General features: G+C 48.4%; 1 protein-coding gene across 1 annotated transcript; it reads right to left on the minus strand.

Moving 5' to 3' along the window:
* Positions 1–23: 23 nt before the first annotated feature.
* Positions 24–15,698, minus strand: SPRED3 (sprouty related EVH1 domain containing 3). The gene is made up of 4 exons (XM_051989100.1): positions 5,195–15,698; positions 4,628–4,701; positions 2,971–3,105; positions 24–2,693 (listed from the first exon to the last, which is right to left on the minus strand). The coding sequence occupies exons 1-4, from the start codon at positions 5,415–5,417 to the stop codon at positions 2,019–2,021; spliced, it is 1,107 nt and encodes a 368-aa protein (XP_051845060.1). The 5' UTR covers positions 5,418–15,698; the 3' UTR covers positions 24–2,018.
* Between the last annotated feature and the right edge of the window lie 934 nt (positions 15,699–16,632).

A 16,632-nucleotide genomic window follows, 5' to 3' on the forward strand; every position in this document is an offset into this window, starting at 1 on the left:
TTTATAAATATCATTACAAATGATAGCCAGCCTTTATATAGCGCTTTAATGCAACGTGTCTCATCCAACAATCCTGAGGGAGATGCTGTTGTTATAATATCCATTTTACAGACCGACATACTGAGTCTGAGAGAGGTTAAGTCAGAGAAAAGACTTGTGCAAGGTCACATAACTACTAAGTGTCAAAAGCTGGGATTGAATTCTGATTTTCCCGAGTGCAGGTCCAGCACTCTTATTCACTGTGACATATAATATCCCACCTGCTCCTTTCCTCTGGGCCTCAATTTTCCCTCTGTAAAGGATGACCTCTGAAACCTCATGCAGCTCTGCATCGGAGACCCTGCCTCTCCCAGCACTGAGATTTTCCTCAACTGTTCTTTGGCTCCTTGAGTCAGGGCTGGCTCCCAGGGTGACTCCCTCCCCGAATTTTAGGCCATTCCTGGGTGTTCACCTAGCCAGACGACCTTATTAACTCTTGGTAGAGCTATCCTGCTAAGCATTAAAAAAATAATAAAGCAAAGCCAGTCTGTGAGTGAATTTGCAACAAACACATTTTAAAGCCATTATCTTGGACCTCCCTCAGGTTTTCTTCAATTCCTGGGAGGAAGGGGAGGGAGGGAGAGATATGGAAGAAGGAGTTGAGATTAGGGAATAAGGTACCCCATCAATAACACCCTTCTCTTGCTCCACAGAGTTGTCCCACATAAAAGGTACACTATTAAGCTGTCAAACTAGAGAAAAGAGGTCCAGATTTGGTTCCCCTTTTCTTGGAGTAGGGAAATAGAAATGGGGAAGGGTCCTGGGTTCCAATCTCTGGTTCCTTCTAGGGCCTAGACAAAAAAAAATGTTGTCCACTGTCTGGGTCCCAAGTCTGCTTAAAGCCTGGAAGGGGTGGGAGTGTCATGGATGACAGGTGGGTTAAGGCGAGGAACTGAGGCCTGGGAAGCTCCGGGGGAAAAAGAAGGTCAAACCTATCCTCACAAATAGATCCCAAAACACTCTACAGGATATACACTCTCTTCCCCTGTCCCCCCTTAAAAAAAAAAAAAAACGAGGTAGGTGAAGTCTATAAATTTTCCCCTCTCCACAGTAAGAGGAGACCTAGGCACGGAGAGGGAGAAAAGTGGTGGGGGGAGGTGGAACTCAGGTGTCCTTGCTCCCCAGCTCTCCGTCCCTCCCCTTTCCCTCCCAATGGACCCGAAGAGGAGTCAGATCCACAAATACTCTGGGCCAATCAGGGAAGGATAGGTCATTAATTTAAAGTATTGGCAAAGGTGCTGAGATGGGGCAGGCTAAGGTCTGAGCCCAAACTTTGGGAGGGATGACAGGAGAGAGAGTGGCCAGAGGTTTTCCTCCAGCCCTTCTCCACCCAAATGTCTGCAGCAATAAGGCCCCGGGCATGGGAGAGGCCCCTGGGAGAGGGAGAGCAGTGATTTTTGGGTTGGACAGGCCTTCCCACCCCTGACAGGACAGGAGTCTCACTCCCATGCCTGGATCATGGGAGGCTCTGAAACCCAGAAGAATAGGGGGCAGAAGGCAAGGGAGAAACTTAAGTCCCAACGTTTCTGTAGACACTCCTCCTCTCCCTTGGCTGTTTGCAAAGGGGCCACAGTCTGGGGGTCAGATGGAGTTCTTCAATCCAGAGGAATAGGGCCTTTGGGAGATTAGGAAGGAATGTCCCCAGAGGTGGGGGGAGGAGGCGCTAGATGGGCAGCAGCATTGTCCACTGAGCTTTCTGGGAGGGAAGACCAGAGTACAGGGTAGAACAAGCAGCCTCCTGGAGGATCGAGGGAGCAAGGGGGGCACGAGCAGCTGAGGGACGACTGGAAGGGTCACGCCGGTGGCCAGCCTTAGCTGGAAGTCAGGCAGGAACCTGGCCTCCGCAGCTGCAATTCTGGGCTCTGGCTTTCTAGCTTTGGTCTCTGGTGCTCCCGCCCTGACCGCCCTGGGCCGGGCTCGGGCTCAAAGGGCAGAGCACCGCGGGGTGGGGGCCGCTCCATCGCGGCCCGAGGCCGGACTCACCGGGCCACCTCGTGGTGGCCCCCACAGCCGGGGCAGCCGCAGCGCACAGCAGCCCAGTGGCAGACGTGCAAGGGCGGATAGCAGCAAAGGCAGGGCACCGCCAGGGACAGCGCCGCCAGGGCCGCCCAGCGCGCGGCTGGGCGCGGGTGGCCAGGCTCGCAGGCGCAGGGGTCCGAGAAGTCGCCCTCCGCGTCCGACAGGCAGTGGTAAAGAAGGCTCTCCGCGCACCAGAGGCAACTGAGGCGGCGCACCAGGCGGCCCCCAGGGTCCGGGGCCTCGGGGCAGTGTCCCCCGCGGCCATCTGAGCCTTGGCGGAACAGAGCCCGGCAATGCACGCAGCGGGCTGCCTCTGCACCGGAGGCCTCTTCCGCGAAGCCCGCCGTCACGCGGCAGGACGGGGAGCCCTTGGCCAGGAGCTGCGCCGGATCCGAAGCCGGAGGCAGCGGCGGCGGGGACGCCAGGGTCCTTGGCACTGTGGGACTCACGGCCTGGAGCGGGGGCGACGTGCTGCGGGCCTTGTCGAAGCGCATCACGCAGGACACGGCCATGGGCACAGGGGGCGGGCCGGCTCTCCGGTAATCTTCGTAGCCCCGGCCCACCCAGCCCGACATGGTTGCTGGGGCCTCCGGCCTGACTGAGAAAGGCTGAAGTTGCTGGAGTTGCGGTGAACTCTGGCTCATGGGAAGGAGAAAAGAAAGAAAGAAAGTGATTGGCAGATAAGAAAAGACAATGTCTGGTTCCTTCAAGCCAAGCCGTTCATCCCCTGGAGACTCAGGAAGTCCCCATCCTTCTTCGGAGACCCAGGAGTGGTACTAAGTGCACTTCCCCTCCTCCCACCCCCTCCGTATCCCAGGTATCCTTGAAGGCAAACCTTCCAGGCCCTCCTCCCCTGGGACTTCAGGCTCCCTCCCCATACCCTGGGCAGAGTGAGGGTTGGGGCAGTCCCACCTGTGTGGGGGAGTGCCTGCGCTGGGAGGTCATGGCCAGGCCAAAGCTCGATGACTCGCTAGTGACTATAGCAGGGCCGGGGGGCCTGGTCTCTTGGCGGATGGAGCTGGAAGAAGACTGGCTGTCCGGGCGTGTCTGGAAAGGTATAAGGTAAGAAGCAGGGCAGACGTTGTAGGTGCTGGTCCATCCCAGCATCCTTCTTACTCAAGCCTCTGTAGTCCATTTCTGCCCACCCCCTCCCAATTCCTCGCCTCAGCTCCAGATTTCTGCGCTTCATACAGCCCAGCTCGGACCAAACTCCTCTGCTTGAGAAGTGAGGAACATCCTGGGCCCACAGAGATTCAGGCCAGAGCTCTGCCCCTTCCTCCATGTTGATTGATTTCTCTCTCCTGTCCTCCAGTGCCCTCGTAAGCGTGTTCCTCAGCTTCAGCTGGGGTGACAGAATGGGGTGACTTCCAGGCCTCGGCTCTTTCTTACACCTCTATAGAATCACACTCTCTCAAAGCCAGACAGAGCTTCAAGGACCTTAAAGGCCATATCTAGTCCAGCCCTTTTGTTTTCCTGAGGAGGAAACTGAGTCCCAGGGAGCTGGAGTGCTACGTCCAAGACCGGAGAGCTACGAAGTGGCAGGGGTGAGATTTGAACCTAAGACTTCTGATTCCAAGCCCACCATTTGGCCCCTGAGGCTGCTTCTCAACCCCCTCATAATAAGGGGGTTGAGAATTTTACCGGGGACCCAGAAAGTTACCTCTGACCTTGGGTCACACAAATAGTAAGCAGAAGAATGGGTTTCCAACTAAAAGCTTTCTGACTCCTAAGGCTTCTGACTCCACTTTGCATTGCCTCCCTAAGTCTCCTCTTTTAGTCTCTGCTTAGATGGGGGGCACATTACTTTACATGATCTTCCTATTCCTTCCATGGCATCCCCATTTTATGGTTGAGTTGAATGACTGTGTTTTTAGATCCCAATATAAGTCTCGGACCACCAGAAAGGTGACTCCCATCATAGTGGAATAGATGTTTCAGAGCTGGACATCATAAGAACTGATCTTTCTAGACAACTTTGCATATCTTTATCATCCAATTCTCACAACCACCCTAGGAGTGAGAGGCTTTAGTTAGCCCCATTTTCCAGATGGGGAAACTGTGATTTCCTTTTCGGTAAAAGAAGGGTGTGAATTCAACGGTCTCCAAAATCACTTTCTGCTCTTAAACTACAATAATAATAGCCAGCATTTACACATTTAATCTTCAGAAAAACTCTGTGAAATAGATGCTATAATTAGGCTTATTTTACAGCTGTGGAAACTGAGGCAGAGACAGGCTAAGGATCTTGTCCAAGGTCACAGTGTCTGAAGACACATATGAACTCAGGTTTTACTTACTCCAGGCCCGGCCTTCTATCCACTGTGCCCTCTAGTGGTCTCTGATTGTGTCCTCTGCTCTCAGGTTGGTGGTGCCACCAGTGTGCGTCTTGTGACTCCAAAATGAATTTTTTCTCCACTCTACTCTCCTTGCCCCACCCCACCCCTGATCTAGTTCTTCCCCAGCAGAACACTGCCAGGATGCTGACCTTTCTGGTGGCTGACACTGAGCTGATCTCTCACCTGATGTCATAATCTTTTTTTTTCAGGCAACATTTTCCCAAGTTACTCACCTTTTGGGTATAGAGGACATCTGGGGGCTCCTGGGAAGTGTTGGAAGAAGAGGAAGAGGATGAGGAGAGCGAGCCTAAGAGGAGAGAAAAAGACGATGGGATTGGGCTTGGTGTCCTAACCTTTGAACTGGAAGGGGTCTAAGAATACCGAGTCCAACCCTCCTGTACAAAGAGGAACTGGCCAATTGAGAGCTCTCCAAATGGATCTTTGATTCAAAAATTGCTTCTTCTGGGTGATAAACAAGAGGGGGGAGGAAGGAACAGTCCCAGTTTATAAACTTTAGTTGGAGAAAAAATCCTTCAGACCAACACCTTCCTGGTGCGGTTGAGGGGCAAGCCTTCCGATCTAAGAAGGAAAGGGCAGATCGGGGATCCGGCTCACAGTCAGAACCAACCAGGCTAGCGTTCAGGTGGTGTTTGGGGCGGGGGGCAGTTTCTTCTACTGGCTCCGGCTCCCTAGTCCCTGAGACACCCCGAGCTGGGACTTTCTGTTCCTGGTACCCCACCCCCATGCCATTGACTCTTCTCTGCCAGCACCCTTTTCTTTCTCCCCTCCCCCCCACCTACCTTGGACCCCCTCTGCTACGGCAGTCTGCATGCTTCTCTGGAAAGCGTCAGCCACCGCTGGGTTCCGGAAAGTCAGGCCAAACTTGTGGTCAGCCAGCTGCCGGTGGTGGAAGATGAGGTTCGCTTTGGTGTGCACCAGGCCCAGCGTCAATGTGCATTCCGGGGTGGTCTGCCATGGGAGGTGGAGGGGCCGTGGGGGGCCCCAGGGGGGAGGAGGGGTCATGGTCCCCCACCACCTCCGGCCTGTGCTTTAACCCCCTCAGGCCTTTATTCCTCTGACCAGTTTCCCCATGCTCATGGAACAACCCAAGCATACCTCCACCCAGCATTTTGTGTTTCATGGGTCCAAACCTGTGGTTTTATTGGTTTAAGGCGCTACCGGTGAGAAAACTCCCACTAATAATGGAGATCAACCCTGAGTTGTCCCTTATGCTCTTACAGCGTTGCCAGGAGAAAATGACTTGCCCAGGACCACACAGCCAGGATGGGCTAAAATTGGAATTTGATCTTAGGCCTTCTTGACTGAGGCCATCTCTTACTCATTAGATCACACTGCTTCTAAATATATTCTTCCCAAATGAGTCATAGATATTTTGAATACACTCTTATGGCCCATCCAAAATCTGTTCCAATATTTCTGACATGCCCCAAACGCTCTAAATCTCTGTGTTCCACTCAAATATATTCCTAAAAATGCTCACATCACCTTGAATATACCTTACCTGAACACCCCACATCATCATCTCAATTCTCTGTACCATCTCGACTTCACAAAGCCATTTAGTCGTTCGCCCTCAGTCTCCAGACCAGTCCCATGTGTCTCTCTATCAAGGGACCCTCCCTGGCCCCCTCTTCCTGGGAGGTTGCTCACACTCTGGTCTCAGAGGCCCTCTCCATAGATAAGGCCCTATGTCCACTTGGCTCAGACCCTTCCCCGCCAATGGCAGCCAGCCCCCACTGGATCATCCTGGGCCATCACCATTACTGAACCAGAATCATGTACCAGTGGTGAAGGGAAAAGGTCAGGGGTTCCTGTATTTCCTCCATCCTCCCTGCCTAGGCCTCCTACCTACTACTCCATCTCTCTCTCCCCTATTGTGGGCTGTCTACTGGATATTTCACTTCCTTGCCTCTTACTTTCTTCATAACTCTCCCTGGTCTGGCTTCCAGCTCCATCATCCAATCCAAACTTTCCCCTCCAAAGAGAGTGAAGACTGTTAAATGATAAATGACAAAATGGTCTTTTTTTCAACCCTCTATTCTTCAACCCTTTGCAGACCTTGTTCAGACCCATCTTAAAGGAGATCCCTTGTTCTTTCTCCTTCTCCATGGATTTTCATTTTTCTCTCCTGGTTCTTCCCCTAATCACCTGACCACTTCAAAGACTCCTTTGGGTGGTCCACCAGCCATCCACACCATCCCAGTCTCAGTCCTTGGACTCTCTTCACTTGGTGCTCTCATTAGCTCCTGTTGAATCATCTCTAGGCTGATCTCTTTAGCCCCACCCTTCCTGCTGACTCCCAATCTTGGACTTCCAGATGTTTTCAAACGTTTCAAATGGGATGTCTTAACCTCTGCATGGCCAAACAACTCATCTTTTAGCCCATGCTCTCATTTCCTTATTACTTTTGAAGGAGGGCACTCACAATGTAGGGATAACCCTTGTAACTCCTATATCTCTTCCTCTATATCCAAGTGGCGAAATTCTATCAAAGTTACGTCACAGCATCACGTCTATATTCCTTTTTTCCTCCGATACCACCACCAACCTGGTACAGGCCTTCATCACTTTATTCCTCAACAAAATTGCCTGTCGGTTGATCTTGCCACGAGTGGGTCCCTCTCTAACCCATCCTCCACTCAGCTGCCAGAGAACAGGTTTGACCACGCCACACCACACCTCCTATTTAATAAACTCCAGGAGCTCTCAGTCATCTCTGGGAACAAAATAAAAGTCTCCATCTGGCTTTAAAAGCTCTTTCTAACTTGCTCCCCTTCCTAGTGCTCTTAAACTCATTCCCCACCAAGTAGTCTATGATCCAGCAGCCTCTGTTGTCTTTAAACAAGACACTCCATACCTTTTCATTGTCTGAACCCCACGCTTGGAATTCTCTACTCCTGGTTTCCTTCAAGTCCAAGGGGGAAAAAATCCTTCTACAGAAAAACTTTCTTGATCCTCCTTGAGTCAAGTACCTTCCCTCTGTTGAATATCTATTTGTTCTATTGCTTGCTTGTTCTTAGCTTGTGTGTTATGTCTTCCACTAGTGTCTTTTCCCTTTCTTTGAATTTACTGTTTTTCTTACAGTGCCAGATATGTAGTGGGCACCTAATGAATATTTAATGACTGATTGTCCCCTGTTCTTTTTTCTACTCATTATATTGGTGCTATCCCCTATTTCATTCCTTATCTTTCCCTACTTGTAGTCTCATCATTTTATACAAAAAAAGCTTCCCAAGGAAATAAGAGTAATATAGATTTGGAGCTGGAAGTGATCTAAAAGACCTTTCTTTCTTTCTTTTTTATAGATGAGGAAACTGAATCTGAGAGAAGCAATGACTCCCTCAAGGCACACAGCTTGTGTCAGAGGCTGGATTTGAACCCAGGACTTCCTGATTCATATGGAAAACCCCAGCCATACCTCTTGCGAGTTGTTTCTATAGAGGCCATGTCTTATTTATTGTGTGATGGAAAGAACACGGGATTTGGGATCTATAAGCTTGGATTTAAGCTTCAGCCTCTAGCCTGTGTGACCTTGGGCAAGGCCTTTCACTCCAGCCTCTGTTTAGGATACTAATACTCGCCAAGAGATTAGTAATGCTTGTCCATATCTCTCTCACAGAGTTATCCTGGCAGAGAGAAAAATACTGTGTCAACCTTAGTTAAGAATAAACAGAAAAAGACATCAATAGCTTAAAAATGAATTGTTCTTCTATTCTCTGAGTACTCTTTATGGACTTTGCACACAGTCAGAGCTAAATTGAAGGTGGCTGAATTATTGTCTCCCTGACTCGATGGGGCTCAGAATAATCTTCCCCTCCTCCCACCCAAATTTGGAAGATTGTCTCTATGTCATCCTACCCCATTTCCTCCCCATATTGACCACTCTTCCCTCTCCCTCATCGTTTCTTCATGCTACCCACAATCCCTCTCCCTCATCTTTTCTTCATGCTACCCACAATCCCTCTCCCTCATCTTTTCTTCATGCTACCCACAATCCCTAAAGGGGTCTCCTATATTTGTGGAGAATTCATCCCTGTTTATATCTGATTTCTTACTGCCTCCTTGAATTCTTCAGGACATGATGACTCTGTGATAAACTCATAATCCCGTAGCCTTTCATGATAGAGGATTCCCTTTGCCAAAGCCAATAGTAGGATTTCTTTGCTTGGATAAATAACTTAAGGAGTTTTCTGAAACAGATTCTGGTCGGATTAGCTTTTATATAGTGCTTTAAGGTTTGCAAAGCACTTCACAAATATTTCATTGGATCCTCACCCCAGCTCTGTGAAGTAGGTTCTATAATTATACTCATTTTATAGATAGGAAAACTGAGGTAGACAGCAGTTAAATATCTTGCTTATCATGATCACAGCCAGTAAGTATCTGAGGCTGTATTTGAACTCAGGTCTTCCTGATTCCAGGTCCAAACATGATCTACTGCACTATTGAGACTCCCATAGGTCCTTACAATTCTGAGAATGAAAATAAAATGGAAAAATTTAATAAAAATAGCTCCTGCATTTATATAAAACACAATAAGGCTTATGGAGTACCTTCCTTACAGACACACCCTTCGAGTGTAAATATTATTGTCCCCATTTTAAAGATGAAGAAACTGAGGCTCAGAAAAGGAAAGCGATCTAAGATTACGGAGCCAGTGTCAGACATAAACACAATTTGGGGGGGTCCTAATCTAGGGCTTTTCCCCCATTGTCTCTTTCACAGTCTACCTTGCAAGGGTCCCCAACTTATTTGAGCACATGTCATATTCCCCAACCCATAGTTAGACTGTAATCCCTTTGAGGGCAGAGATGGTCATTTTACATCTCGATATCCTAACCTATCACCCCAAAGAGCACAGGATCTTCCATGTGGACAGCTGTAAAGAAATGGTCGCAAAATCCAAATGGTTCTTTTCTCCCCAGTTGTGTACATAGGAACTCCGAGCTACAATCTGTTCCCTATCTCATCATTTTCATCCTTCCTCCTCCTCACATCAGTTTCCATCTCTTCTCTTCTGTTCCTCCCTTTTCTTCTCCTCTATTCTCTCTTTTGTCCGTCATTCTCCTTCTCTCTTTATTATTCCATTCATTTCCAACTTCCCTTCAATTCTTATCCATTCCCCCTCCTCTTTTTAAATACTTCCCAAGCCTCCTAACTCACCACCTTCCTTATCTACCCCTCTCTTCCATGCAAGACTTTGCTGGTGTGTATGTGTGTATGTGTGACTGTGTGTGCGTGTGTGTGTGACTGTATGTATGACTGTGTGTGTGTGTGACTGTGTGTGCATGTGTGTATGTGTGACTGTGTTGCATGCATGTGTGACTGTGTGTACACATGTGTGAGGCTGTGTGTGTGACTGTGTGAGACCTCTGTGTGTGTGACTGTGTGCACATGTGTGAGACTGTGTGTGTGACTGTGTGTGTATGTGTGTGAGACTGTGTGTGACTGTGTGTGCACATGCATGTGTGACTGTGTGCACGTGTGTGAGACTGTGTGTGCATGTGAGACTGTGTGTGTGTGATTGTGTGTGACTGCGTGTGACAGTGTATGTGTGTGTGTGCATGCATGTGTGACTCTGTGTGCATGTGTGTGAGATTGTGTGTGTATGTTGAAAGCTCAGAACCTTCGTAGGCAACAATCTACCTGTCTTCCAATTTGTCCTCCATGGTAGATATGGCTTGTCCCTGCTCTGCCTCCCTTCCTCCCTTTCACTTCCATAACCTCCCTAAGTCCTGCCCCTCCCAACTCCCCTGAACTCATAGGCACAGTCATATGTGTATGAGGGTATATATAACACATAGTCAATGAGACTAAGAGACACACAAGTGTCACACACAGAGAGGGCAATGAGCACAAGGACACAGAATCACAGTACCAGTAACATACAATTTTTAAAATCATTTTTCAGTCATGCCTAATGCTCTATGACTTCCATTTGGGGTTTTCTTGGCAGAGATATTGAAGTGGTTTGCGGTTTTCTGTTCCAGCTCACTTTATAGATGAGGAAACTGAGGCAAACAGGGTTAAGTGACTCGCTCAGAATCACACAGCTAGTAAGTGTCTGAGGCTGGATTTGAACTCAGATCTTTCTGACTCCAAGTCCAGCCTTCTATCCACTGAACCACTTAGCTGACTCTGACATGCAATTAAGCACACACAATTTGTGACATATATACATGTATATGTATATTAAAGATTGCAAAGCATTTTGCATATAGTATGATCTCATTTCATTTTTTTTTCCTGAGGCAATTGGGGTTAAGTGACTTGCCCAGAGTCACCCAGGTAGGAAGTGTTGAGTGTCTGAGATCAGATTTGAACTCAGGTCCTCCTGACTCCAGGGCTGGTGCTCTATTTCATTTCATCTTATAACAGCTTTGAAAGGAAGATGCTACCCCCATTTTGCAGGGATGAAAACTGAGGCTGAGAGGTTAATTGACTTATCCAGAGTAATACAACTTGCATGTGATTGAGTAGGATTTGAACTCAGGTCCTCCTGACTTCAAATCTAGGTCTCTATTCACTGTGCCACTTGGCTGCTTCCTAATCACATTCATTACCTTTACTGATCACTGAGATAAGTCAGATAGCATTTGTAAAGTGCTTCTTCCAGTATGTAGCACACAGTAGGTGTTTAATAAATCAATCCTTCCTTCCTTGCTTCCTCCCTTCTTTCTTTTTTTCTTTTCTTTCTTTCTTTCTTTCTTCCTTCCTTCCTTCCAGTCACTAGCGCTCCTTCTCATCTCAAACAATTTATTACTGTATCCTTAATTATGTACCTGTCACCCCTCAGTAAATTATCAGCTCCTGGAGGACTGGGGCTGTTTCCTTTTATCTTTGTCGCCCTAGGGCACAGCCCAGTGCCTGGCATGGTAAGTATAGTAAACTCCTCATAAATACTCGCTGGATTTGGACCAAATTAGGACAGAAGTGTATGTATGTGGAAAGTGTTAATAAGAATTGCAATAGTAGGTGTGATTTTTAAAGCACTTTTAAAATTTACAAGCACTTTCTTCACAACCGTCCCCTGAGGCAGGTGCTACAATTACTATCATCCTTAATTTACGCAGAAGAAACGGGACCAGAGGACCCAGAGAGGTGGGCCATATGCTCTACATCACATAGCTGTTCAGAGGCTTAATTTAAAGCTGTGTCCAAGCCAGAACTCTCTTCACTATCCCTTCCACAGGCACAGTAACCCCCAAAGAGTCCTTTGTTCACAAGCATTTATTCAGCATGCACCATGTGCCAGGTATTGTACTGGAAAAACACCCCCACACACATACATGTAGTGTCACACGGAAATGCAGTCGCAGCCGCAGACACACGCATGGAAAGAATATCTAGACACAATAAAAGATTGTCAGTCTCACAGAATGAGTGTGTGTTTGTGAGTGAGGGATTGAAAAGGGGATAGAGAGGTTTCCTTTGGAGAGAGAGGCCACATTTTTTATACCTGCTCTTCAGTTTCCAGGCCTCAGGAAGGAGCCAGATAGAGAGCCCTCTTCCTTCCCCTTTGTAGATTTTTAAAATAAAGCTGAAGGATTCATAAATCCCATCTTTTCTCCCCATCCCTAACCTAGAGGTCAAAGACTTGGAGATATAAGGAGACTTGGGAAGGGAAAGAGAAGAGACTGAGACTGAGAGATGGGGCCAGTACCAAGGACAGAGAATAGACAGAGATACAAACAGGTAACACTGACATAGAGGAAGAAAGAAGGAAAGAGAGATGGAGGGAGGGGGAAAAGGAAGGATGAGAGAGAGAGAGAGACAGACAGACAGACAGACACACACACACACAGAGTCAGAGAGATAAAAAGAAAGAGATGGGAGGGCCACAAAGAAATAGGAAGAGATGAAGATGCAGGTGGAGATGAAAGTCAAGAAAAGGTGGAAAACAGCCATGGTCAGAGCAGAGAGAGAGAGAAAAAAGATAAGGGAGGGAACAGAGAGAGGAAAAAAATATAGAGGCAAGAGCTATAGAAATAGGGAGGACATGGTAAGGGGAAAAGATAAGGGGAGAGGACCTAGTGAGATAGGGAATCCAGTGAGATGGAGTCCACATAAAGATATGGACACAGAGATGGGGCATACAGACAGGTGATAGAAATGAGGACAAAATGGGATGCAGAGTCAGGGGTAACAATAAGGAGATTTTAAACAATTGCATAGGCACAGAGAAACTGGGGTCCCACAAAGTGAGAGGGACAAAGGGTCCAAAGAATGAGGCAAGGGGGAATGGAAAAAGCCCACAAGTACCCAGAGGAAGATCTAGGAGAGCCCAGGTGAGAGGAAGGGAAAATCTGTAGTCATGATGACTTTGGGGACATAGAAAGGACACTAAAGGGGTCATATAGAGATGGGGAAACAGAGGCAAAGAGGAGACCCAGAGAACCAAGACTCAGTGAAACAAGAGCAATGTCAAGAAATGGGGATGAAAAGAGAAATGGTGGCTCAATGAGAGCGAGATAATACTCAGAGATGGGGACATACAGGAAGGAATAAGCTAGGGGACAGAGAAAAGAGGACTAAAGAAAACAGAGAACAGAGAAAGCAATAGGCACAGGGACACAAAGATGGGAAGGGAGGCAGAGGGTATCACAGATAGAGGGGCTTTAAAGACAAGAGTTATCTAAAGAGATAAGGGAGACACAGAGAGATAAAGAGGAAAAGAAGACAGGTAATAGAGATATGAGGGAGGAGGAGGCACAGAGATAGGATGCGCAGGGGCACATGCAAAGGGGTCTCTGATAGACGGGGACATGGAGACAAAGGAGATAATGGGGAAAGAGAGGGGTCCCCAAATGAAACCACAAAGAGTTGTTACAGAGAGATGGGATCTCAGGGATACAAGGAAAGGAATAGAGAGAGATGAGAAGCCATGGAGAAAGGGGGGGGGAACAAAGAGAGACAGGAAGTGCAGAGCTGGTTGGTCATAGATATAGGGAATAAAGAGATGAGGTGGACAGAAAGAGATGAGAGGGGAGACATGGGGGTTATACAGAAACAGGAGATGTAGGAATCCCAGAGAGACAGGGGAATGTCAAGAGATAAAGATGGGGACACATAGAGATGAAAGATGCAGAGAGGTCGTTATAGAGTAATAGGGAACAAAGAGGTTGGGGACACATCAAAATGGAGGACACTGATGAGGAAGGGGATAGGTAGATGAGGGACGTAGATTGGGGTATCCAGAGAGAGAGAGCTATCAAAAATGAAGGGGCCTAAGAGTTAAGTAGGAGAACATATAGATAGGGAAAATACAAGAAAGGGACAGAGAGAACTAAGAAAATTAAGGGGAGAGATGGGATACATAAAGACAAAAAGAAGCAGGACATTTAGATAAGGAGGGGGGCATGGAAAAAGATAGAGGGGACAAAGAGATGTGGAAAATAAGGAGATATGGACCCAGAAAGACAGAGGGAACACAGAGATGAGATTATAGAGAGAGCCAAAGGAGAGGAAACAATGAAAGACATGGTCTAAAAGATACAGAATAGAGAATTGTGAAAAGGGATAAGAGAGATAAGGGGGTGTTTACTAAACAAGAGGGACCAAAAAAAGAGTTAGACAAGGGAACCCGGAGGGATGTTCACAGAGAGAAAGAGGAGCAGAGAAAAAGGGGAGACAGGAGTCAGAAACATGAAGGGAAGAGAGAGGGGAAGATGACACGGAGATGGAGGTCTAAAACTTGAACCAGGAATATAGAGGATCACAGAGAAGAAGACACAAAGAAAGAGGGAACTTAAGGAAATGGGGGGCATGAGGGAGAAATACGGAGATGGCCAGTAGAGAGATACAGGGGGACACAGAAGGAGACAAGGTGCCACAGAAAGATGACAGACACAGAAAAGACAAAGGATCCCAAGATATGAAGGGAACATTGAAAGGAGGGGACGTTAAGAAATGGGGAAGACAAAAAAGACAGAGGAACCCAGAAGAGATGAAAAAGGGAGTTATAAAAATATGGGAAGACAGAGAGGCAAAGAGGATACGTAGAGAAGGAATACAGGATGGAGAGATCAGAGAGGCATGGAAGAAGAGAATGGAAAGAGGTTTGGGGGACGCTGGAAAATGAAAGAGATAGACCAAGAGATGAGGAACAGAGAAAGCAATATGGCACACACAGAAAAAGGGAGCAGAAAGTGACTGAGACAGGGACAAAGATATAGAGATAGAGGATAGATAGGGGACATAGAGAGTTGGGGTTCACAGAAAGCAGGGATCTAGAGAGAAGATAGATTGGGGAGGAAAATCAACAGATGTAGTTCCGGAAATGGATGAGAGACAAAGCTAAACAAGGGTCTCCTGAGAGATGGGAAACAGAGACGGTGGGACATAGAAACAAGGGTGGCAGAGAAGGAGGCCTCAGGAAGATCAGGGTAAGGGAGGGAGGAGAAGTGCAGAGAGATGGAGGACAGACAGCACATAGGAAGACGGGGAATAGAGAGACAGGACAGAGACGTGAGGGAAGAAAGAAGGGACCTAGAAAGACATGGGGGACAAAGATGGGAGTACCAGAGGGGACAGAGATGAGAGACACAGAAAAAGGCAAACTCAGAGACGGGGACAGAGAAAGGGACACAGAAATAGGGGGAAAGAGACAAGATGGAGAGGCTCGGGCTTATGATGGGGCCAGAAGAGGGAGGACAGAGATGGGACCAAGAAATAGGGAGAGGAGGAGTGAGGGGAAGAGGGAGGCAGAGAGATGAGGAGAGAATGGGGAGACTAGGATACAGGAAGAGAGGGGAGGAGACACAGGGACAAGAGGGAGAGGTGAGGAAGGACGCAGCTCCAGACAGTGACAGAGATGGAAGGGAGGGCTATAGACAAGAGAGAAAAATACAGAGGTAGGTGGACCACAGCTGAGAGGCGTGAGAAGACTCAGAAAACGTAAGGAAAGAGGGGAACCGGAAGAGAAAGGACCCATGGTGGGTTGAGAATGACACAAGAGAGATCCAGCGAGATGTGGGGAAATAAGAGGATTGAGATACAGAGAGGAGGAACTATATAGAAATACACGGGGATGCTGGCCACGGCAGGGGGACGTGGGGGTGGAAACGTAAAAAGAAGTGCCGAGGGAGGGGCGGGGTGCAGAGGTAAGAGGAGGAATACAGAGTCGGGGGCAGAGTCAAAATGACAGAGAAAAAGAGACTGGAACGGGGCAGAGATGCTCAGAACTGAGAGGACAGACATCTCCATTCATAAAAAGCCAGAGAGCCCAGTCCTCTCCGGCACGCGCGCGCGCGCACTCTGCCATCTCTCTCCCCTTCCCCCTGCCTCCCCTCTCTCTCCTCTCTCTGCCTTTTGCATTTTCTCTCTCTCCTCTCTCCTTTTCTCTTTCTCTCTCTCTCTTCTCCCCCCTCACCTCTCCACGTCCCCCCCAGCCGGAGGCCTCGGCGCCCTCCTCCCACCCACCACTTCGTCCCAGACCCCCTTTCTTGGCTTTCTCTCCTCCCGCTTCTCCAGCTTGGATCCTTCTCGGTTCAGGCAGGGCTCAGAGAGCTGTTCTGTAGCAGCCCCGAGCCCCCTTTTCTCAATGGGCCGGGGGAATTTTGTGAATGGGCGATCACGTGACCGGGCCTCCCTTTGTCCTCCCTCCCCCCCATTCCCTCCCCTCTCTTCTCCACCCTTCCCCAGCAACAACGTGTGAACTCTAAGGGTTGGCAGGAGAAGCTGGGACTGGGAGTCAGGATTGCCTGGGTCCTCAGGCTCCGAAGAAGAGACAGAAAGCTTTTTTTTTTTTTAAACGAATTAGTCAGCTATCTCTACACGTCCAAACATTTCCCACCACCCCCAAAATGTCTTTCCTTCTCAAATATCCCCCCTCTTCCCAATTTTGATCTGTCCAAGTCTTGCTCCCCCAAACCTCCCTTCCCCCCATTCGTTAACTATCCCTTTATCCCGATTCCCTTCACCAGACATCCCCAAATTTCCCCAAACTTCCCCCTTCCTCAACCCTCTCCCTCAAATGTCCTTATCTCCAGCAATTCCCCCATCCACCAATCCTCCCCTCCAACATCTTTCCTCCAAATTTCCTCTCGTCCCTTCTTCGCCCAGGCCTCCTCAAACACACACATTCTCCTGATTTCATCCCTTCCCCAAAGATAAAGGGACAGGTAGTCTCAGTTCCCCAGATGGGTTCCCGGACCTCCGAGTGGGGGTGGGGGAGACCGTAGGAGGGTCTCCATGGTTCCGGTGAGAGGGGTGGGGG

This window comes from Antechinus flavipes, chromosome 3 (assembly GCF_016432865.1).
Source record: "Antechinus flavipes isolate AdamAnt ecotype Samford, QLD, Australia chromosome 3, AdamAnt_v2, whole genome shotgun sequence".
In the NCBI taxonomy this organism is placed as follows: Eukaryota; Metazoa; Chordata; class Mammalia; order Dasyuromorphia; family Dasyuridae; genus Antechinus; species Antechinus flavipes.

What these genes read in the sequence shown, in the direction of transcription:
- SPRED3 (XM_051989100.1), bottom strand. Translation starts at nt 5,417, where the DNA reads ATGACCCCTCCTCCCCCCTGGGGCCCCCCACGGCCCCTCCACCTCCCA. An exon ending in CGTAGCAGAGGGGGTCCAAG is followed by an intron (nt 4,702 to 5,194) that starts GTAGGTGGGGGG and finishes CTCTCCTCTTAG; the next exon opens with GCTCGCTCTCCTCATCCTCT. An exon ending in GCAGGCACTCCCCCACACAG is followed by an intron (nt 2,694 to 2,970) that starts GTGGGACTGCCC and finishes CCCATGAGCCAG; the next exon opens with AGTTCACCGCAACTCCAGCA.